The sequence below is a fragment of the Emydura macquarii genome, unplaced genomic scaffold (genome assembly GCF_026122565.2).
Source record: "Emydura macquarii macquarii isolate MOO-44397 ecotype Brisbane River unplaced genomic scaffold, CSIRO-AGI_Emac_v2 contig_2768, whole genome shotgun sequence".
Taxonomy (NCBI): domain Eukaryota; kingdom Metazoa; phylum Chordata; order Testudines; family Chelidae; genus Emydura; species Emydura macquarii.
In genome coordinates, this window is record NW_027132905.1 from 46,846,139 (window position 1) to 46,868,953 (window position 22,815).

The following is a 22,815-nucleotide window of genomic DNA, read 5'->3' on the forward strand; positions in this document are numbered from 1 at the left end:
CCAGCTGGAATGGGTGTGGTGGGGGAGAACAGGACACCCAAGTCCTGAGGTCCCAGCTGTGAGTAGGATTTAAAGCAGAGCTTGCCTCAGGTGAAGACTGGGGTCAGAATGGGCCTGATGCTCTGTGCTGCCTTGCACCTTTGTCTTGCAAAGTGGGCATGAACCCCTCGTCCTGGTGGGGTGAAGAATTCTGGTGGGGGTAGCATCCTGCACCTCCTTTGCGTAGGCCTATGGGGGCAAAATGAGCGTCGCATCCCCCTCCAGCAATCGTCCCGCTAGAGCATAATTATCCACTACTACTGGTCGCTCCTGAGTTGCTCCTTGAGCTCCAGTGGCAGAGGTCTGCGCCGAGCCGGGAGGATGCAGGGAGTTTGTTACAGCTATTCAAGTGGTGGGGCAGTGGAGGAGCGAGCGGCCCAGTGCTGGGGTATTCGTGCTTTTCCTGGCCTTGGGGTGGGCATTGGATTCCAAGCATTGCGTGTGTTATCCTCTGTTTGTCTGAAGCAGCGGGTGAGACTGACTTTCTGAATAAGCTTTTAAGCCCCAATCTCCATAATTAAACAGGTAGAACGGAATCCATTCCGGTCGGTGTCATTAAAGATGGATGTTCCTCTTCCTGAGCTGCTGGCTGCAGGCAGAACGGGAGGTGGAGGGCCGGAACCAGGGGATTGGCAAGTGGGTTAAAAAGGAATCAATGTCTGAGGCAGGAGCTGGAAAGCAGACCTGCTGAGCCGCTTTCTGGCAGGTGCCCAGCGATTTAATGATGTGGTTAACATCTCAATAGCGGGGTGGAGTGTTTGCAGAAGAAGGAGAGGGTGCCAGCGCGTCGGGATTAATAGAACGTGCAAGCGGTTAAACGTTTGCTGGAGAAGCACGGGGACCCAGCGACCGGCACCATCCAAAACCTCAGACACTCCCAGTAATGGGCTCAGTGCAGGCCCAGCCGTGCGCCCCAACTCTGCCTCTGCTCTCCCATACCTGCCCGGCACCCTGAGACGCTGCCTCAAGTAACACCCGATTCTGCTCTACACCGTAACATTATCCCCGTACCTCCATCTGACCCCTTCACACCCTAGCCAAATATTCTCCAAGGCACCCTGATCCTGGCCTCGCGTCCTGCACTCTGCCCTTTACGCAGTGTGCCAGAGGTGACCATCAGAGGAAGGCTGACAGTGTCCCAGGGAGCAGAGCCAGCCTTGTCAAACCCTAGTAACTGCTAGGAGGAAGAGATGGGGGGCTGGCTTGGCAACTCATGGACCAGGCCAGCTCCCGCTACTGGCAGGGCAGCAGGGTGGTGGCAGTCCTGATCCTGCGCCCTAGCCTGAAACCATCCTCAGATCATGCACTGCCAGCTCAGTTGCTTGATCCCTTCAGGACTTTACCAAGCCATGAGACAGGCAGATGCGCATGCCCCCAGCCTGCATGTGTAGAGGGGAGACAGCCATGGGAAGAACCTGTGTGCGTGGCCCTGGAACTCTGATCACACCAGCGTGCCTGAAATGACACAGCCAAAAGGGAGAGCAGATCAGTGCCCGCCCAGCTGCTCCTTTCCCTTCCCAAAGAGGTGGCCCTGAGGTCTACAGCACAGGAGTGGGAGTCATAAGAAATGACTTCTGCCTCTGCCATCAACTCCCTGTGTGACCTGAGGCAAGTCTGACTCAGTTTTCCCATCTGTACCATGGGCATAATGGGACATGCCGTCCTTTCTAAAGTGCGTTGAGATCCTTGGATTGCAAGATGTCATGTCTGTGCAAAGTGCTGTTACTGTCACCATTCCCATTCCCCTCTCTTTGCCTCCCACCATCCTCTCTGCTGCTGTCCCGCAGTTGCGGGAAACTTGTCCAACTTACTGATGATGGTTTCAGCCGCAAGAGGAGGGGAGCTTATTTGTGAAGAAAAAGACAGCCTGGAAGACATTGAGCCAAGCAGAGCGGAATTGCCGCCTGCTCCTTCTGCCTCTGCTGTCCCATGATCATTAGATTTCAAGGCAATAAAATGCAATGGCAGGATTTAAAAGCGGCATGGCTTTCTGGGTCCCAGCACAGCTGTCATTAGTAAAACAGCAGGAACGCCGCATCTTGGTCTCTGGTGATGCTCTGTGGGGACCCAGGTCAATTACTTGCCCATGCAGCAGCCTGGAAGAGAGAGGATCAGGCAGCTTTAATTATTCAGGCAGTTCAAAGGTCTGCCCAACCATCTGCTCCCTCACTGGCATCCGTGTCGCTGGACAGCCGTTGCTGCAGCAGCAAGCTGTGCAGAGGAGATCCAGAGCATTTGCGGTTGTCCAGCTCTTCTGGCCGGCTCGTCTGGCGATGGAAGAGTCTTCAAAGGGAACTAGGGCTTGGGCTAAGCACCCAAAAGGTTCAGAGGCTTATCGGGACCCAGAGGAGTAATGCGTAGGGGGTGGGTGCGAGAGAGAGTGATATCGCCCTCTCATGGCTCCTCCACAAGAGCGGAGGAACGACCCGATCTTGCTAGTGGCTAAAGGCGCTCTCTTGTTCCTCGCAGCACAGCTCCCCTGCCACGCAAAGAGGCAAATTGCCCCTCTCCGCCTATGCTGAGTATCACCAGCCACCGCTGCTCTGGTGCGACATCTCTGTGGAGGCCTGCAGCGTGACAGGGCACTGCTGTGAAGAAGTTTATGCTAGACTCCAAACTGCCATTGACTGACCGGGTGCCGTCGTTGGGAAGGGGACGTTACCGGACTCCAACCTGACGCTGACGGGGTGTGAGAGTGATGTACAATGCCATTCGTTCCGCTCGCAGACTCAGCTGGGACGTGCGGTGAGCCAAAGGGAGTTGAACTGTAGCTGTGGGGAGAGCTCTTGTCACAAATCAGGAGTTTAAAAATTCCCAGGCAAGCTGGAGTTAAAGCAGCCATTGGACGCTTCCCCCTCCCCCACAAAGCCCTTTACAAGAACAGACTTGAAGGAAAAAACCTCCTCAGCCACTGAAGGAAAATTAGAGCTAAAATTAAAGTTAAATGAAACCCATCATTAGAATGGACCCAGATTACCTGGGATTGAATAGACCTGGGTTCAATTCCTGGCTCAGCCACCGACTTCCTGCGTGACCTTAGGCAAGTCCCTTAATCTACCTTGTGCCTCTGACCTCCATCTGTAAGCTGGGGTAAGACCAGGGGTGCCCCCAGCACCTTTTCACCAGCTATGCACAGCTGTGCTCACTCGCCAGTGGCCGATTGGCTCCTGTCATCCCACTCCGGGAGTTGTGAGCTGGTGCCTCGGGTGACCAGGCCAAATGTCAGTGGGTGGCGTTGTGACCTAGCGTACCGGGTCCCCAGCGCCACTCCGGTTTGGCCCGGCGCTGGGTTGCAATGGCAGCCACTGAAATTTGGACCTGCGGCCCCTCCAGCATGACGGAGGGGTTGCAGGGCTAAACCTGAGTGGCACGGTGACCTCTGGGCAGCCCCGCCCTCAACTTGGCGCCAGTGGGTAATAATTCTCCATATCACGGGGGAGGAGGGAGGGCGGGAGAGAGAGCTTGTAAGGAAAGAATCCGTCGCCGATTGCGAAGCAGTCAGATACTCTGGTTATGAGGGTCATGTAAGTACCTACCCATCAAGGCAGACTAGACAAATACCCCGCCGCTGGCAGTCATTGCCCACAGCACTGGTGATTCCACAGAGCTCATTATTCCAAGTGGTGGTAGTAAAACGCTTGTGTCTACCTCTGTGAGACGCCCCCAGGGAACAATAGGTGCCCCAAAAGAGTGTTGTCCTTAGTACTGGAGACTCTCAGGCATGAAGGAAATGTAACATATTGATGAAATTCCACCTTCTCAAGAAGGACAATGGGAGCCTGATCCTAAACCCATTACATTGAATGGAAGTCTTTCCCTGTTGCCTTCAATGGATCAAGCCCGAAGTGGGGAGAGTTAAGGTGAAATTCAGCACCTTAAATCCTCCATTGTCTGGCTTTTTGTTTACTGACTACAGCCTTCTTGTATGGATTTTTACCCTTCTGTTATGGCTGTATCTCTCTGCCACTTTAATATGACGTGACCCACCCTGGACACAGTGTAAAATCTCTGGGCTGTATCTGGCTTATGGGCTGCCCTTCAACCAGTCCTGGGTTTTCACTGAACCAGGGGTTATAGAGCCAGGGAAGCTGGAATGCAGCAGTGTGTGATGTGTTTGTATGCACTGCACTTCTGCAAAGGACTGGCCTTGAACCGCTACCTGCTTTTTAAATGTTGCTTGGAGACCAAACTCAATTTTATCTCACTCAGCTCAATCTGCAGTGCAGAATTCATGGCACGAGTGGAAAGGACGGTAGGGTTTTTTTATTATTATTATTTTCCTTTTTTTTTTTTTTTTTTTTATAAGGAATAATTCATTTTTCTGCTGCTTGAAGAAGTCAGTAATTGATCTAGGGCTTTGCTGCTTGCCTCCCGGAATGGTTTCATTCTTAATGTAGGAATAAAACTCTGTTAGGTCAAATACACAGCAATAAATACAAGAAGCACATTAGCTTTAATATATTGGATTATTCCACTTGGTGGTGACGAAAAAACAAGATCTAATTCCCCCGGCAACGCAAGCAAAGAAAATCACTTTCCCTGCCCATTTTTCACCTCCTAAGTCATTTTTGTCTGTCAGTGCAAGCGCTGCAGGCTTCGAATGAGTTCCATTCTTTTTGAACCAGTGTGAGAGAGAGAAGTATTTCCTCCAACTCCAACTAAATCGGCCACAAATTCACTCGGTGCCTCTTATTTCTGGCGGTTATGGGTTCCCGCTCGGGCAGGGCAGTCGGAGCTCTGGGTGCTGTCAGTGCAGAAGACGCGATGCTGAACCGAACGGGTGCTTTTTCAGCTGTAACTCTGCTGTTGGAGTCAGGCCTGGGAGAGTGACTCAGAGAGGAACGTTCTCCCTCTCCTCTGGACCCACCACTTCTCTCCAGCGCCACGGTGCTCAAGTGCCATTGGCTTCCGTCACAGGCCAGACCCTTCCATCCCGGGCCACCGTCTACCACTCCCTGCGTGCTGTCTGCTTCCATCACGGGCCACGGTTATCACGTACCACATTCTTTCGTTATCCCATGACGTCCCATGGTCTTCCACTGCCAAAGTCTTTCGTCAAATGCCATCGCCTATCCTGGCTTTTGTGCCAAGTCTTTCCGTGATGTCTCAGGGAAGCAGTGATCTCAGTTCTGTCTTTTACAGTCCCAGAGAACCTGCTCCCCTATTTCCCATCAGTTACCTGAGAACATGGCAGGAAAGAGCCAAAGATCTCATTATATGACCCACCCTCTTTGCAGGGAGGCAAGACACGGCTCTCCCTCCTGTCCCATTTGCACAACGTCTGGTGGCGAGGGATACCTAGGAAGCTGCCGGGGGAAGGGGGGCAGCATAACTAAACGATTCTTCGCATTCAATGCATCCATCCTGCCGGAGTTCTCTCTCCCACAAAGCAGGCCTCCTCCACCTAGTCCCTATCTGCCTGTATTTGTCTAAGGCCAGACTCCACAGGCATCCTGCTGGCAATTAATTGGCTTTTGTTCAGCAAGAGTGAACAAGATCTCATCTTAATCTTCTTCATTATTTCTCCTTGTTCAGCAGAGTCAACACAAGATTAGGTTTAATTTACAAAAAATTGCAAAGTCGTTGCTCATCTCTGGCTCCGGATGTTATCTGCTTTGCTCTGCAAGATTCAGTGCGTCCATATGAATGAGAGGAGCCGCTCGGTGCTCCTGCAGGTGGAAACGACGCCTCATGGCTGCAGGATCCGGGGGGGATTCCACGCCCGGGGCTCTGAAACTTCCTTCCCAGTCTCCTGGGGAAGCTCCAGCTGCCGTGGGAGATGAAGCTGTTTCCTAGAGCGAGGAGGCTCAGCGTAGCAGAGACATTAAGCTCTGATCGCCTGGGTCCCCTGGGGATGGAGCTGTGGGAGGCAAGCAGGTGGGTTGAGAAAGACCCTGCCTACTTGGGAAAGGACCCCAGGGATATGCCCAGCTCTGCGTCCTGCCGCACTGCCTCATCCCAGCACCAGCTTCCACTGCACAGCCTCCCCGACGTGCCGTCCCTTAGGTTCAGCCTCTGAGCCCCATTCAGTCTTTGACCCCCCAGCGGATGCCACCAGTGATGGTGAAAGGGTTTAGGATGTGGCCACCGACCCACAGGACTGCGTGGCCCTGAAGAAAAAAATCTCCAACTGGTAGATAAGTCTGATTTGGCTCAAGGCACCTCAAAGCAGGGGAGAAGCCACCGCAAGGTATTCCCGCCAGGACAGCGTCCCGCTCTCTGGAGTGGTCCTTGTCGCAAGAGATCCCAAGGGTTGGGAGGTTGGCTTCAGACGTCCAGAAGTTCTTGGTGTGTGTGTGTGTGGGGGGGGATGGGGTGTATGTACCAGGAGCAGCAGCTGCAGAGATGTACACGCTCTCTCTCTCCAGTCTTAACCAGTCATCTTTGGACACTGGGGATAGCACAAATCCGCCACTACAAGCATGTCTCTTCCCCTGTGGGTCCCCCGACAATGCTGTCTGCTTCTCCGCAGAGCACAGCTCCCAGGTGCTACATGGAAAGGTGTCTCATTACCGAAGCCCAGTCATCTCCACTGGGGGATGACAGAGCTTCTCCCCTACACTGAGCTTGAACACGTCCCCAGACTCCCATCCGCCTAGCCAGGCATTCTCTCTGCATTGATTTCTTCTCTGCCCTCCCTTCCTGAGGTCCCCTTGCTTTGGTTGAGAATGACAGGTTGCTTTGCAGTTTAATGGGTCTTTTATTCTCGTCAGCAGAGCAGCGGCGGATGGATATCTTTGTGCTGCTCAAATGATGTAAAGGAGGTTATCCAAGGGCACATGTAATGTATCCAGACCAGGACTCCGCTTTCAGCATGTATTTGCACTCAGAGAGGCCAGCAGGCATCTTGCCAATAGGCCGGGCCCAGCGTGACTTGCTGTATGAAGGCGGAAGAACTGGCAGCAGGGCAATTGGGATGTGAGGGAGAGTTTTGCAGTCGTTGAGCTCCGACAGCAGCTTCTCTCTCTCATGCTAGCTGAGCTCCCTTTTGCACCCACCCCGCTAAGCAGAGCTGAACAAACAATTGATTTGTCAGTTCAGGGACTGAAACGAAAAATCACATCATCGCTATCGTTTCCAGGCTTGTTTTTTCTCGCCAAAATGGAAAACTGCAAAATACTTGGTTTGAGCAGACACGTACGTTTGTTTGTTCGTGGGGGGGTCATTTCGTTTTTGGCAGCTTTTTGCCCTTTTTAAAAAAAAATAAATAAATAAATTCAACATAATTTCGGAATGAGAGTGCTTTGAAACAGAACATGGCTTCAAAATGAAAAGTTGAAATGTTTTGTTTCCAAAAGGTCAAAATGAAACCCTTTGATGCCTCTGGGGGGAAAAACAAGGTTTTGGGGGGTTTTTTGGGGCTGAAACTATTGGCTGAATTTGACCCAAATTGGCAAATCATTTCAGTCGACCCAAAACTGCACTTTTCAGTGACTAAACTGTCTGTCTGCAGAATTTCACCCACTCTGCTGCCTAGTGCCCTAGAAAAACATCCGCTCCTGCAGCGCTAGAATAGCTGCTCAGAGCCCCTCCCTCCGTCTGGGTCCTACATGGTTAGTCCTAAGGGCCTGCACTGGCAAGCAATAAAGTACCGACCTGCCTCTCCCTCCAGCATCCTGAGCCCTGGCGTACACCAGAGTTTGTCTCCTTCATGTACAGCAAGGACCTTTTGGTTGAAGTGCAATATCAAACCAGTGCAATCACCCACCCCATGTCTTGGTGAGTGTGCGGGCAAAGCCAAGTGCTAACCCTCCGGGTCGGAGTATAAATCAGACAGGCACCATGCAGATCCCTACGGGAACCAGCTGATGCCTCAGCTTGTGATGCAATCGTAAACCAGCCTTGCCCTCGCACGTCCAATATCGACAGGGACCTCTAGGTCCTGAGCAGACTGGCCAGAGGCGTGTGCTGTAGAAGCTATCCATCAAACTGCATGTGTATGGAAATTAACATGGCACCATAGGCACACAAGTCTCCCACTGACAGCTATCATTCAGGGAAAGACACGGACGTGCCATCCCCAACTGTGATTTTTGCCAACTCATAAGCAGGGTCAAGGGTCAGTGCTTTGAGTTGGGACTGCTAGGAGTCTAGGGAAAAGTCAGGTGCTGCAGGAGCAGTGTTGGTGGTTGAGTAGATCGTACTTTTGCTACTGAGTGGTATTAAACCAATGCCCTAGCAGAGCAGATGAGGGTGCTGTGCTGCTGGAGGTTGCTTTAGATGAGTGTCTTGCCCGCTGGTCAACAACGCGCTCACTGGTCTGTCTTTGGAAGAGCGAGATGTTAGCCAGGGCCCTCAGAAGGAGTTCTGGCTGGGTTAACTACATCCTTAAACTTCCACTGTAACTTGAACTGAATGTAATACGTTCCTTCCTTTCCTGTGCTAAACGGCTGTGTGGTGGCGAAGTGTTCCACATCAGAGATGGCTGCCTTCCAGTGATGGACAGGGAAAGCAAAATTGCGCTGAGGTGAGTAAAGAGCTTTGGGATCTGTTTGATTGAAAGGTACTATGGAAATTAGAGTGAATATTCTTTTAAAATTACGATGGGCAGAAGAAAAGGAAATTGCTGAGGCCATAATACGTCCAGGGGGAGACCAGCTTCAGGAATCGGAAACTGGAATCAAAATACAGCATTAAATTTAAAACATTTTAAATTATTCCAGGTACTTTACACTCCAGTATTAAGAGCTCCCGAGGAAAATCAGTAAAACCTTAGTCCTCGAGTCCTGCTCTACTGAAGCTACTGCCAGAGTGCCCCCTACTGTCACTGGTGCATTATAACGACCTCTGCCTCGGGCTGCTAACGCACAGCAAAACTGGAAGTATGGAATATGGAGACAGCTTGGCTGAAATTCTGGGCCTGTTAAAGTTTTGCCATTGATTGCAAACGGGGCCAGGATCTCATCCCTAGCTACGGAGAGACTCGAGGACTGAGAGTGTTTGGAGGGTTAAAAACTGCCAGAACTCCAGCCATCAAGAGCATGTGGCATGGGAATAATAATGCCTTTATACAGCTGCGTTCTTGAGATTCTTAAAGCACTCCGCGAAGGTGGGAGAGCATCATTAGCCCCACTTCACAAATGGGGAAACTGAGGCACAGAGCAGGGAACGTGACGTGCAGTGTCACAGGGTGAATCTGGGGCACAGCTAGGGACAGAAACCAGATCTCTTGACTCCAAGTACCTTGCTCTTACCAGCAGACTACACTACCCCCTTAAAAGTCGTCATGATCAGAGATACCCAGAAAAGGACAGCAGGGAATGGATGTGTCTGGGCTAGGGTGAGGAGTGCAGAAAATGGAAGGAAAGGGCAGCTTGGAGTCAGGGCGGGAGGATATCCTGGCTCTCTCGGTGTTATGGTATCTGGGTGTGCTGCTGCCCAGGCTCCCAGCCGCTGCCTGAGAAAGCCATTTAATTTAAAAGGAATCAGTCTCCTCGGGAAACTGACTGGAGCAATTGGGCAAGAGAAATACCAGATTGATTTCCCCTTTCCTCCTCCTCCTCCTCCTCCCCTTCCCCCCCCCAAACAATCCTAAATCCAGGCAGGGGAGCAAACTTCTCCATCTGGCCACAGAAATCCCCTGTGGATAATAATAGCTGCTTCATGTAGAAAATTCAATTAGACCCAACAAAGAGATGAATGTTAATGCTTCCTCGGCAGGCCCCATCCTGTTCTGTTCTGTTCTTCGGCAAGAAGCGAACTGCAGGGGCTATTATGAAAGAACCCTTTCAGTTCTCATGGCATTTATGGCTCAGGCTGCCTGGAGTGGGCTTTTCAGAAAGGAAAACGGCAGCGGGGGGATCTAGCACGACGCTCACCGTGGAGGGATGATTGGCCATTGCGTGGGTCAGATGCCACTTACAGGGGGGACACGGGCTGTTGGAGCTGGACAGGGGTTGAATAGAGGCTGTGTCTGGCGCTTTCCTCCTGGCATCTCCCTGAGCTGTTGATGGGGTCGTTAAAGATTAACTTCTTGCAGAGTGAGAGGGGTGTTAGTGCCAGCTTCCTGGCCACATTTGGGTAACTGTATTCTGCTTTCGTAAACTCCCCCCCCCCCCCCCCCCCCCCCCCCCCCCCCCGTCCCCTTCTCCCGCAGGTTCCAACTAGACCGAGCAGACTTCTCCATTTCCTGCCCTGCGCTGTTGTTGCGGAGTGCTTGTTTGATAGCTGCCCCGGGGGTGACTGGAGTGGGGGGTTAAAGGCACTGTCGAAGTGTGAAATGACGTTCCCTGGCTGCTCTTAGCCCCGGTACGGGCAGGTGCTTTGCCAGTCCTGTCCCAATTTAAAAATCGGTTTGTTCCAGAATGGCAGATGGCGGGGTACAATCCAAGCGGGCCGGGGAGGGAGACTGGTGGCTCTGAGCATTGAGGTTCCAGTAATGCCAGGGTTTTGTATTTATTTTCCGTAGGGGTTTAGTTTGTTCAAGGGGAAAAAAGCAAAAGGCAGAAAGGAAGAAGAACAAAAATAAAAACTGAGATGTCTTTAACACAGTCACCTCAGTTTAGGCATCCTTAGTAGACATATCCTTAAGTGAGGAGCCTTTAATCCAGGCATCCTTAACGTGATGTCCTTAATTGAAGCGTCCTTATCCTCTCCTTTCAGAATCATCCCGCTCCATTGATTCAGTGGTGAAGGTGGGAGGGAGTTACTGGCAGGGTCCCGTTGGTAGTGGCAGTGGGAAAGGGTTTCCCAGGAGAATGGGTGCAGTGTAGCAGCTGTGGGAGGGGAGCTGGAGCCCTTCTGAGTGGAATGGGAGAGGTGGGCAGTGGAAGAGGACGCAGGCACAGAAGAATCCAGCTGAGAGGGACCCAGGGAGGATGTATGCTGGCTGGCACACCGCACCCAGCTGCAGCTGCACCAGCTGGTTGAGGGGAGTAACTGCCATTGGAGAAGACTTTGGAGTGAGGAGGAACTTCAGCAACGCTGACTCTGCTGTGGGCATCAGGTAAGGCAGTATGGTCAAGTGGATGGAGCACAGGACTGGGACTCAGGAGACCTGGGCTCCATTTCTAGCTTGGCCACTGACCTGCACAGTGACCTTGGGCTGGTCATGCCTCTGTGCCTCAGTTTCCTCTTCTGTAAAATGGGCAAGACGGGCCTGCTTTGCAAAGTGCTTTGAGATCTGCTGATGGAAAGTGCCATTGTAATCTTGTGGGCCGGGCCTGTCTTTTTGTGCTGTGTTTGTACAGCACCTAGCATCGTGGGGCCCTGGTCCATGACTGGGATTGCTAGGCAGTACGGTAATACAATTAATACGTAAGTGCTAGGTATTATTATTTGGGGAAAAAGGGAGGAAACCCTTTGGTCACTGAAACTGTCCGTGCCACAGCACTTCAGTGGCACAGGGGTGTTAAAGGGTTAAGGCCCCATCCGCTTCTTTGTCATGGGTACATGAACTCCCTATGGGGCCCATGTACGACATCTATGGTGGTCCCTTAGCCCAAGGAATTACACTGATGCCTGTTGTATGGGGCAGTCCAAGGACCCGGCCATACTCAGTTTGCCTAGTAGATGTGAGTTGTAAACTGGGGGACACTTGAGACCCTTGAAGCAAGAGGTGGGGAGTCCTGGGGGCAGATTTTACGGCTGGCTGCAGGAGCCAGGTGTGTGGGGCACGCTGTGGTGGGAGGCAGACACGTAGCATTCAGAACAGACACAAGGGCGAGATTTTCAGACGTGCCTACGGCCGTGTCCAGGCTACAGCGGGACTGCAGTGTAAACGCTTCCTACGTCGCCGGATGTGGTTTTTCCACCTCGCCGAGAGGTGGGAGCTGGGTGGCTGGAAGAATTCTTCCATCAGCCTCGCTGCGTCGATGCTGGGGTTCGCTTGGGGTCATTACATCGCCCAGGGCGCAAAATTTTTCACAGCCTTGAGTGATGTAGTGATGTAGGTCCATCTAATTTTTCAGTAGAGACCAGGCCTAGGGGAATCAGGCACCCAATTTCCACTGTATTTCAATGGGAGTTAGGCACCTAACGTGCAGAGGTGCTTTTGCACACCCCACCCAAGCGAGGCTTTGGCAGACTGTGACGGGTGAGTTGCAGTCCGACACACACACATACACACACACACACACACACACACACACACACACACACAGATGCGTGGTGTGAGCGGCTAAAAAGACACCGCAAAGCAGCGGGGAGGGCAGGGCATGATGGTGCTGGGCCAAGCGCTGGCAAACGGCCACTGGTGTGTCGTGCAAGGGGCCCAGCCCCGGCTTGCAGGCTTTGGGACTAGCCCAGAAACCCCACAGCCATCCTGGGCCTGTTGTTGTGGTACCGCAGAGCCATCTGCTGGGCACAGGAGCTGCCAGCCAGCCGGAGTTATGGAAGTTGGGCCCCCTTCAGCTGATCCTGATCTCTGAGCGGGAGATCCCTGGGCCTTTATCTGAGCTTGGCCCCGGGGCTGAGTGTAAATCAGGAGGGGCTCCCCTGACTGCAGTGGAGTGACGCAGAGGTCACGCTGGTAAGAAGGGGGAAATTCAGCCCCCTGTTTAAAGACGGCTGGGGGGGCTCTGGAGTGCAAGGAGAGATAAAGAAATAGTCAGGGCCCCAGCAGGGGCGGATACCGCCCGGATAACCCCCACCCTCGGATGCAGGCCCAGGGCAGGAGGGCTGGCACAGGAATCCCACACGGGTATGTTCAGCGTCTGCACGCCCCTGAGTGGCGGGGTCAGTGGGGACTCCGGGAATTTTCCCCCCCGGAAGCGGCAGGAGCGCGGGAGTCAGCCCCCAGCCAGGTTCTCTAAGCCCGCAGCCGCTCCTCCTTTCCCCACTGATCCTGTTTACTCTGGTGCTCCCCACAGGGCCAGGCTGAGCCCCTCTCACCCTCCCCAAGGCATCTCCCACTAGCCCGGCCGCAGGGAGCGCCCCTGGACTTCAGGACTTCCCTGCTGCAGACACGTGCCTTCGGCCAATGGAGCGATGGGGACACCCAGTGCCTGATGAGGTGAATTTCAAACCTGCGCAGGTTACATGGGGTGGGTAATCACAGGAGCCAGCTCAGTTGCTTTCCTCTCTGACTGTACTGAATGCAGATGTGGGTTCGGCAGGGTTAACTCAGGGCATGGATCTCTGGCCCTGCTGCCTGTTTACGGGGAATGCATCCTTATTGCGCCACGCGCGTGGGCGAGCAAGGATTTGGCTAAACAGCAGTATCGTGGCTTGTCACAGTGCGTGCAGTGGGGGTGGGTATATGGATCCTAGCCAGCAAGCAGGGAGTGAACCCCTGGCTTCAGTCTCCCACCAGCACCAGAGGGCAGAGTTGTGAAGCAAGGGAGGGGAGTCTGGGCCCTGGGAGGCAGGCAGAATCTCCACCCCACTAGGCAGGGGGCCAACCCACAGCCCCAGGGGGGGCCCTTTCTGGTTATACAAACTGCATCGGCTCTTGGATTGTAGTGACACGTGCTGGGTGAGAAGCTCTCGTTGGCACTGGACCGGTTCCTGTGCTTTCCCAGCCCCCCAGGGATGCCTGCAGGGGGTCTCCAGATTTACTCTCGCCTCTTTGTACATTTCATTGACGGTGCTGACGTACTTGGCCTGCAGAGCAGGGGCAATTGGCCCCTTAGCCCAGGCATAGCCTGCTCCATAGGGGGATGGGTATAGCTGGGGATGTTGGCATGTGCCCTCCCCATGGGGGTGGATCCAGCACACCCCCTTTGGCTGGAGGCAGAGGGCATGGCCCACCCCCACACATAAGGAAAGCATGCTTAGCCCGGAGACGCAGACAAACCCGCCATGCGGGGCTTGCACACGCAGTGCTTTTATTTATTGTCTTCAGACAGAGCTTGCTCTGGCTCTGACGATGGTTTAGAACGCAAGGGGGCCCTGCTTCCAGGAGCAGCCGCTCGCAGAGAGCCTGACGGAGAACGGGACACATGGGGGGGGGGGGGGAGCTCGGAAGCTCTCGCCTTTTGCCAAAGAAACGCGGGTGTGTTGCACTGGGTAATGGTGCACTTTGGTGCTATGGCATTAAACTGGGCGCGCTGTCCTGACGGCAGAGGCAAAGAGGACACATGCACACACACACTCTTGCCAGCCGCTCAGCCTGCTTAAGGGAAGGGGTCCCTCTTCCACTTGGATTGGTTGCTGGGAGAAGAGCGGGGTTAGTCTTGGCTTAGCTAAGTTTCGGACTTTCTGTTCGGTGCTGTGGGTAAAGCCCGAAGCAGCGGCAAGAGGCACTAACTAGGGATATGCACATACGTGGTATCGGCCTGTGAGCAGATGCATTAGAGGTGGAGCTGAGGTGTCCAGAGGCCCCGTGTTACTAGGCAGGCAGCATCCGTGAGCAGGTGATGTTTAGCGGCAGCTTCTCTAGGTTCCAAAAGCCTGAGGAGCAGGGGGCTAGCTACAGGCCCGGGGCACAGATCGGAGGCTGCATTGGGTTCTTAGCCTCTGTCACATGTGGCTTTCTGCACTGCCCGGCCTGCCCTTCCTCTAGCATGCTGGGTAGGAGCCTGAACTGTATCCCACAAATACACTCCACGCGCGCTTCAGGCCCAGGAAAGGATGGAGACTCTCGAGTGGGGAATGCAGGAGAGTGAGGGCGCTTGGGGAGGGGGCACAGGGGCAGGCATGAAAAGGGGAGCACAATGGAGAGTGGGAGGAGGAGAAGACAAAGGGACCAGTCAGAGGTGAGGAGGAGATGGGGCAGAGCTGTTCACAGTCTCTTGGGGGGTGTAATCCACTGGTGAGCGTGTTACAGGCCTCCCTCTAGGCTGATGTGCAGAGGATAATAGCCTGTTAACGCTCCCCCCTCTGGGAGCCTGGGCTTTTTAGCTCATGACATAGCAGCTCGCATCTTTAGCTCGGGACATCCCTGGTTCAGTCCCTGGTGCATTAGCCGAGAAGGTGGCTCTTCCCTGGCACGTGTGGTGCAGCAGGCAGAGGGGTGGGGGAGAGGGCCAAGATGCCCAGGGGATGAGGCAGAAGATGCCCTTTAGAGGAGGTTTTCTCTACCTCCCCCTTTCCTGTCTACAAAAAGCCAGAGCCTGGTTCCATGAGGTCAGGATTTAGCCCAGGCTCCCAGAGAGGAAGGGCCCATGGAGCGAAGGCTGACCGTCTGGACGTCCATTGGGGCAGCTGGATCTGGTTCCGTTCACACACGCTCGCTCTCTCTAAACCATCTGGATTTATTTCCAGCTGATCTGCCTGGGCCCCGGTCTCTCTCTCTCTCCAGCCTTTGGCTTTTACTAGCTCAGCTGCGCGTGTTTATCAAAGCTAGACAGAGCTCCAGGGCGGACTCCAGCTTTATCTTCGTCTGAGCTCCTGTCCTTGCCCCAGCCTAAGAGGAAAGGCACCCTCCTCTCTCCACTGCTTTGCATTAATAATAAAGAAAAGAGCAACGCAGCCCAGCAAAGGGGAACTAGCTCAGTCCCCCCGCAGGGAGGCAACTGTTATCCCCCTTATAGCGATGGGGTGAGAAGCTAAGTGACTTGCACCGTTCCAAAGTGACGCTGCGGCTGGCTGAAGGGGAAGGGGGAGAGCACGGAGTTTTAAAACTCTCTAAAAGTTGGTGCATTAATGGACCCCAAGCCAGCTACTTCCAGTCCCTGCTTAAGCCAGCCAGGAGAGATGGGGAGCTCTCTCTCTCTCTCTCTCTCACACTAAATGCGGCAGGTTATGTACATTCAGCCTGGAGCTCCCGCCTCGCCTCTGAAAGCAGCACCATGCAGAAACCGTCCAAAGCCCATGGAGGAGCCAAGGGATCAGCTGTGGTGAGTGGGACCCCGTCAGGCTTGCGGGGCTGTGGCACGGCTATGGCTCCACCGTCACGCTGCTGTTGGTCACGCGTGCCCCATACCACCCTTTCCAGTAGAGCGTGTCCTGGCCGCCGTGTTCGAAGCGCACGAAGCGAGCCCCGGGGCCGTAGTCCGAGAAGGTGTGGGAGAGCTGAGAGGGCGGAGAGAGAGATGGGGCTTCCTGTAAGTCACTAGCCACCCCTGAACCTCCCCACAGTGGAGGGAGGCTTTGAACCCCACCCCGCTGGCCCCTGCGTGGATCGGGTCGCTATCCGCAGGAGCGCTGGGGGGAGATGGGCTGTCTGAGGCCATCAGCAGCTTTCCCCTTCCTTGCCGCTTCCCTCTCCCCCACCCACGCCCATTGGCAAATTCCTGAGCTGCATATAACCCAGCCTCATGGCAAACCCAAAACACTTGTGCTGCAAGGTCATAGCTGCACTAGAAGATAGAGACATGATCCCGGGTAAAGCCCCCCCCAACCCAGCCTTCGCCCCATCCTGCTCCTCTCCCAGCTGAGAAAGCTCCACGTTCACCACGGGAAGCCCCTTCCCTCGGGATTCACCCGCGGCCCCTTGGCACGTCCCGTCTCCTTGGTGGCCCAGGCTCTGCCCAGCCGCGGCTCACCTCATTCCAGTCGGCGTTGTCCTGTGGAATGGCAATGGTGTCGCTCTTGTACTCCGCCAGGACGGCCTCGTGCTCCGACAGCAGCTTCACGTGCAGCTCGTAGAGGCAGCCGGCGTCGCTGCGACCCGCGTACCTGCGAAAGAGACCCAAGCTGCCAGCCGGGCCCTCGCAGGTCCTCGTGGCTGCTCAGCGAACAGGCCCGGTGTCGAGAACCGTGCGGCGGGGCACCATTTAACTGCAAGCACAGACGGGGCAAACCATGTCCAGAAAGTAACGCCCCTGGATGACAGTGAGTTTGTTCCAGTCTCCCACCGCTGCTAGCTGGGGGGGGGGAGGGAGCGCTGGTCCAGTTCTCCCCAGTGTGTCCGCAATAGGCTTTCAGAGATGATGCAATTGATAGAACCAGGCCCATGTAAGCAATGATCAGAAATATGGGTCAAAGAAGCCCAGTGTCGATACAGACCCTGCCTCTCCCAGCTTCCCTTGTCCTTTCCCCTCTCTCCCTGCCATCCCAGCACAGCCCCGTCTCTCTCCACTTACCAGTCCTTTACCACAATTTTAGGCTGGGTTGTGTCCATCAGCTCCTCCCAGTAACCCTCAGCCCTGAGGTCGATGACCTGAGACTTGCGGCACCACCTGGAAGACGAGAAGTTAACAAATGAGCACAGCCCTGGTTCCTCGGCTGCGTGCGTAGAGTGGAGCCCAACCAGAGAAGAGGGCAGCCTTACTCATAGGACGTGACGAAGTATTTGTGGACGCTGTCGCTGGGAAATTCTTTTCCAAAGTCTCCCGGCAGGTCCTCAGTTTTCCAGCCATCGCCTCCATTCTCCACGTCTACCCAGTGCTCTAAATCCTCTGCAGGTGGCAGAACAAGAGAGAGGTTTATCACATGCTTCAAGCCGCCCAGCAATTTCAAAGTGGGAGGGGAAGCATCTTTCCCCTTCCTATGTGGGGATTTCTTTACTAGATCCAGGCCGGTAAATTCCACTTGAGTTGTGTTTTACTCCACAAACAAGCCCATTGATTTCAGTGGGACTATCTGTAGTGCAGGGTACTATTTGGTATGACTATCATAATCTGGTTCTAGATTCTCAGCACCAACATCCTGATCAATGTCGTAGTAGCCTCCCTTTACTATAAAGCCTTAACCAGCCTTTCAGATTAGTCTAGCTACGTATTGCAACAGTTAAACTACACATGTGATGTTAAACTGCTGTGACTTTGTGTGTGGACCAGCCTTCGAGAGATGCTTTTCAGGTCAAATTTAGACCAAAAAATGTAAGTTAGGTAAAAACAAGCTTTTACAAATCCCACAATCAATTGAAATGGTTCCATGATCATATAAACAAGTCCAAAGAAAACTATTGTTATTGTATTTCAGCATTCCCAATTCTGCAACATTGGGCTAATGCAGGACACGGAAACTGATCTTTTTCCTTTTCCAAGCTGAAATGCACAGAACTAGCAATTGGTATTAGTGGGGAGCCCAGGAGGGGGGCTGCTACCTGGGTAAGTTGCAGGCAGCTGCCACCTGGCTGCCAGCCCGGGAGGTGGGCAACTGGCACCGAATCCGAGTTGGGGCAGAGGAGACTTCCTCACCGGCTGGGACCCAGGGATGTAGGCAGGCGGCTGCTGCTCGTCTTCAAGCCGGGGGGCTGGAGACTGTCCCTCGGCTTGGAGCCGGGACGTGGGTGGCTGCCACCCAGCTACAAGGCCAGCTCACGAGATGCAGGAGGCTGCCACCTGGCTCCCACCTGGGAGCTGGGACCCAGCAGGAAGCGGGGGGCTGCTGCCCACTTCCCCAGAAGCTGGGGGCTGGTGCCTGCCTCCCATCTGGGAGCTGGGACCGGGTGGGAAGCGGGCTGCTGCCACCCAGCTTCCCTAGAAGTCGGCAGCTGCCGCCTGCCTCCCCTTCACTCTGTTTTTCCCCGGGTACTCCCTGCCTGTGTCTCACATACCCCAGGGGTACACGTACCACAGGTTGAGAAACCATGATCTAGAAGCAGCGTGATCCAGTTTGCACAGCAGGAACCAGGGGTTCTTGAGCGCTAAACTCTGCCAAAAACTCACTCTGTGACCTTGGGTACATCATTTTAAAAGCAGATTTTCAGACAAGCACAGTCCGTGTTCTCCTTTGAAAATTCCCCTTGCTCTTTTTGAGACCCCAGTACGCTGCAGAATCCTGGCCAAATGGAGGCTCTTTGCAACCAGCCCTGTAAATGAATTGCTGCTGAATCTGGAGCAGAGCCAAAAGGTAGATCTCAGGCCCCACAGTCCTGTGCCTTAACCAGCATACGGGCCTTCGTCCTCTTTGTAAAAGGGAGCTAAAGCCCCTGGGTCGCAGGTGAGGGTGGATTACAGTGCAGTGCTTGGGAAGCATAAAGCACCAGAGAGGGCCTTATTGTTGTTATGCCGTACTGGCTGCTGGGTCCATGCCCCTCTCCTGCAAATCCTGGCAGGTGTTTATATAAAGAGGAGCCCCAGAAGAAGGATTCAGCACCTGACTGCCTGCCCCCCACTCATGGGAACCCCAAGGCCAGATGCTATTGATTTAGTCACACACACAGCTCCAGAGACAGAGCAGGTGTTGCTTCCCACCCCAACCCAGGGCCTCTTAAAGTGATTGGAGATGCTCATTGTTCCGTAACTGGTCCTCACTGGCCCTTCCTCCCCCGCTAGGTTAAGGTGTGTATTAAGTTCAATCACTCGCCTTCTCCGCATGGGTTCTTGATTAAATTCCTCTTCCTCTTGCTCAGGAAGTAGAACGTTTGCCAGTCCTCTGCCTCCTCCTCAGGCTCTGCCCCCGTGAAGCCCTCCTGCTGGCACTTCAGGATCCAAAGAGCTGCTCCGTCCACAAGGTTCTTCCACTGGCAGCAGACCAGGCGGCACACCAGCACCAGCTCCACCGCGGGGATGGAGGCCAGGATCTGGATCAGGATGGCTTCAGGGAGGGATTCCATCCTCCTCAGGCCAGGCTGGATGGAGCTTTCTGAGGACAAGGGAGAGGATTTACACCCCCAGAGCAGGTAATTGGTCCATCGGGTCCGGTGTCCCACCTCTGACAATAGCCAATGCCTGTAGCCTTCGAGGAAGGGAAAAAAGACAACCCAGCCCATGTTGCACCAGGCAGTTGGGCAGCAGTGTTCAAGGGGAAATGAATTCCTCCCGAGCCCAAGGCCTCCTGACCCCTGTGCACCTTATGCTCTGAAACATGAGAGTGGATCATTATTACAGAACTGCAAGATCTTCCTTATTTAAGCCCCTGACTTCCTGGAGTAGTGAAGTAACAGAGAGACAATTAAAATGTAATCACCCCAAGGGTGAAGCTTGAGAGTGCTTGAGTTGGGGCATTTTCAGTAGCCAGCCTGTGTCTCTGGAATTCGCTCCTTCCAGAAATGTGCTTATGCAGGGAGCTGGCTGCTGTTAGAAAGAGCTGCAAGACACCTGGCCTTGCTAATGGATTCACTTCCAGATGAAAAGCTGCAGCCATCAGGGTGTTTGTCTCCTTTAATAAGCTGACTGATGGTTTGGTTTATGCCATGTTATGGTGCCCAGATACCAGGGTGATGGAGGTGCAGTAAATCCTCGACATAATACATCAGATTAAGGTTGGTTTGTTCTAAATTTGCACACCCTTTGTTTCCCAGAGCGACCCCTTCGCTCTGATGTGATGGGAAAGTACAAAATGAGGGCCTGATCTGTTTTCACTGTACTTCATTTAATGGGAGATATCTCCATCTAGTCCCCTCTGACACGTCTCAGTAATCCTGGCGACAGGATCAGAAGCGTCCCGTAGCACTCGCCCTGCTTCAGATTGCTGACACAAAGACCTTCAGTGTCACTGCAGCCCCTCCCTCCTGGCCCAGCCTTTGGAGCCACCTGTGACAGAGTAACCGGAGATGAGCGTGTCCAAACCACGCGCCATTAATCACCATGACAGGGCTTTTATCCCATCCGACGCTGCTGCTGAGAAGCTGCTGAGGCTGCAGTACGATGCAGTCTGCAGGGACCTGACCAGACTCACCAGCAGCAAATCATAGAGCCTAATGATAGAAGAAAGCTGCTTAGTCCATCCCCTGATTCCTCCTGGGAGTGAATGGGACCAAGTGGGCAAAATAGCCCTGAAATGCCATCTGGAGAAACCTTGGCAGCATTAATACAGCCAGGCCACCAGTGCTAAGTGCTGAGTCAATTCAGCAAGGCAGGGCAGGATGCAGAGGTCATTGCGATTGGTATTCTGACCCCAAAACTCTGAGTTTCAGGTGTCTCACATCTGCACTGCCCTGGCATCAGATGGCAAGAGCCATGCACAATTCCACCGCTACGATGGGTGGTCTTAGCATCTGCCCACCCACCCACCCACCCAAGTTACGAGCTCAGTGTTTAACGTGAAGGAAATCCCTGAAGGGCGAAACAGGCCAGAACCTGCTCACGCTGGCCCCATCCCTGCTGACTTCATCATCTGCAGCAGCTTCACTGCACCCTTGCTGACGAGCGTGCCACCCCGCCGTACTAGCCAGTTTCCCCTTCAATTTCACCTCCTGCCTGAGTCTCCCCCATCCCCTGTAAGGAGGATGGCCCCTACCCTGCTTTCACTTCCTCCCTCACCCCTTCCGAAGCCTCCACGTAACTTAATCTACAATGAATGGAACAACTTCAGCAGGGCTTTTGGGTTTTGCTTCCAGCTCCTTTTGGAGGCACACATTGGTATCCTCTGCCCGTGGCCCTGCCCCTCCCGCACCTTTTCTGTGTCATGCTCCCCTGTCTGCAGAAGCTTTAAAGATCAGAGTGGCGCGCTGCAGGGTTAAAAGCACCTCTCCTAACAATGCCCCCTAGCCTGAAGGATGCTGAATCATAACCAGAGGCTGATTTGCAAAGGGCCTGCATCTCCAGCAGCGTCCCAGCCCTGCACAGGGAGAGGAACAGGAGATGCCGAGAAGCTCCTACCTCAGTTGCTGCTCCTGAGACGGCTGCACCGTTCTGGTTTGGTCTGTCGCAGGCAAGTAACTAAGGCTGGCACTACTCTGATCTGGAGCAGAGTGCAGGCAGAGTGGGTTCCCCTCTTAAAGGGACAGCACATCATCAGCTGCAATCCATGAGGCTCTTGTCTATTGGCTCTTGTGATATTGCTGACCTGGTCAGAGAGTTACCTAGTGGTGTACCATGCGATTGGGGGTCAGGGGCTCCTGATTTCTAGTTCAGACTCTGCCGCTGGGATGCTGGGTGAGCTTGGCCAAGCCACTTGCCCCTCTCTGCCTCAGCCTCCCCACTAGTAAAAAGGGGGTATTTACACCTACCTCCCAGGGTGCTGGGAGTATGACTGTCTGCACAGCACTGTGTGCCGTATTCCTGCCCTTCTCTGCCCCGTATTCCCCTGGCACTAGCCATTTGTGCCTCTTTCATGCAAGAGTTCAGGGCAAGACGGGGAGACGAAACTGCCCGTTAATACGAGGGACCAAAGAGGACCTGCAGTGCAGGGCTCACTCCAGCTACGTCCCGTATCGATCCCTGACCCAGGGCTCTCCGCCTCTGGATGGGGCGGCAGCATTGGAGGTGCTTGCCCACTTTGAGCACTGCTTGAGGGGCACCCAGTGGCTATGAGCTGCTGGTTCTCGGGTACCGTTCTGATGAGGGTGGTATAAACATCTCGATAGAGAGAGGGATCCCTTAGAGGCTGGTTCTCCAGCAGCAGAGAGAAATCACAGCCGGTGGTATCAGAAGTGCCAGTAGGATGGCTGGGGTTCAGGCCAATGCCACTTTCCACACCCAGCTGCTAAGGAATGGGAGAGGCTAAGACCAGCCAACTCACCCCCATAGACTTTAATATCTTGTATTAACAAGGAACTGCATGAGTAAATTAAATCTCTAGGTGCTATTGACGTGCCTTTCTTGAGTCCGCCTTCTGATTTACTGTCGTCTTTACATCAGCTTTGAGGCTCTCATCATCTCCTTGTAAAATCTGCAGAACTATGACTCAATCCCCATCTCCGCTCATATTTCCTCCTCCCCCCACCTTCTCATGCCCATTTCTCCTCCCCAGCCGTAGGAGACCTGCTCATGTGCATAGAATTACTAGCATACATAAGTGCTTGCTGGATCAGAGCCTGAATTAGTTTCATGGTCCAAGTAGAGTGACATGCAAAAAGGGAATGGGCCCTTTCAGTAAGCGGATCGTGTGGGTATTTACTTGCGCTAAGAGCAAAACCTTTACAGCTCCTAAATGCACTTAACATTTTGACTGGTTTTGGTAGCATGGTGAAAAGTAAACTAGGTTTGTAAGATGATTTCACTCCTAATCATCCAAGTGTGATTAGCAACTGAAGGGAGGAAATGTTCATAATGTGATTTTTTTTTTTTAAAAGTCTTAAAAATCCCCTTGCACTCATTTATCTAAACCTGGTTTATGAGT

General features: G+C 53.7%; 1 protein-coding gene across 2 annotated transcripts; it reads right to left on the reverse strand.

The window, feature by feature from the left end:
- Positions 1–14,479: 14,479 nt before the first annotated feature.
- FBXO2 (F-box protein 2) lies at positions 14,480–21,441 on the reverse strand. 2 transcript variants are annotated; one of them, XM_067567427.1, is made up of 6 exons: positions 21,354–21,441; positions 19,117–19,395; positions 17,135–17,261; positions 16,947–17,042; positions 16,407–16,539; positions 14,480–15,933 (listed from the first exon to the last, which is right to left on the reverse strand). In XM_067567427.1, the coding sequence occupies exons 2-6, from the start codon at positions 19,364–19,366 to the stop codon at positions 15,799–15,801; spliced, it is 741 nt and encodes a 246-aa protein (XP_067423528.1). In that variant the 5' UTR covers positions 19,367–19,395; positions 21,354–21,441; the 3' UTR covers positions 14,480–15,798. The 2 variants fall into 2 exon arrangements, with proteins under 2 accessions (XP_067423528.1, XP_067423529.1); XM_067567428.1 differs by lacking the exon at positions 21,354–21,441 and having other exon boundaries at positions 19,117–19,427.
- Positions 21,442–22,815: the final 1,374 nt, after the last annotated feature.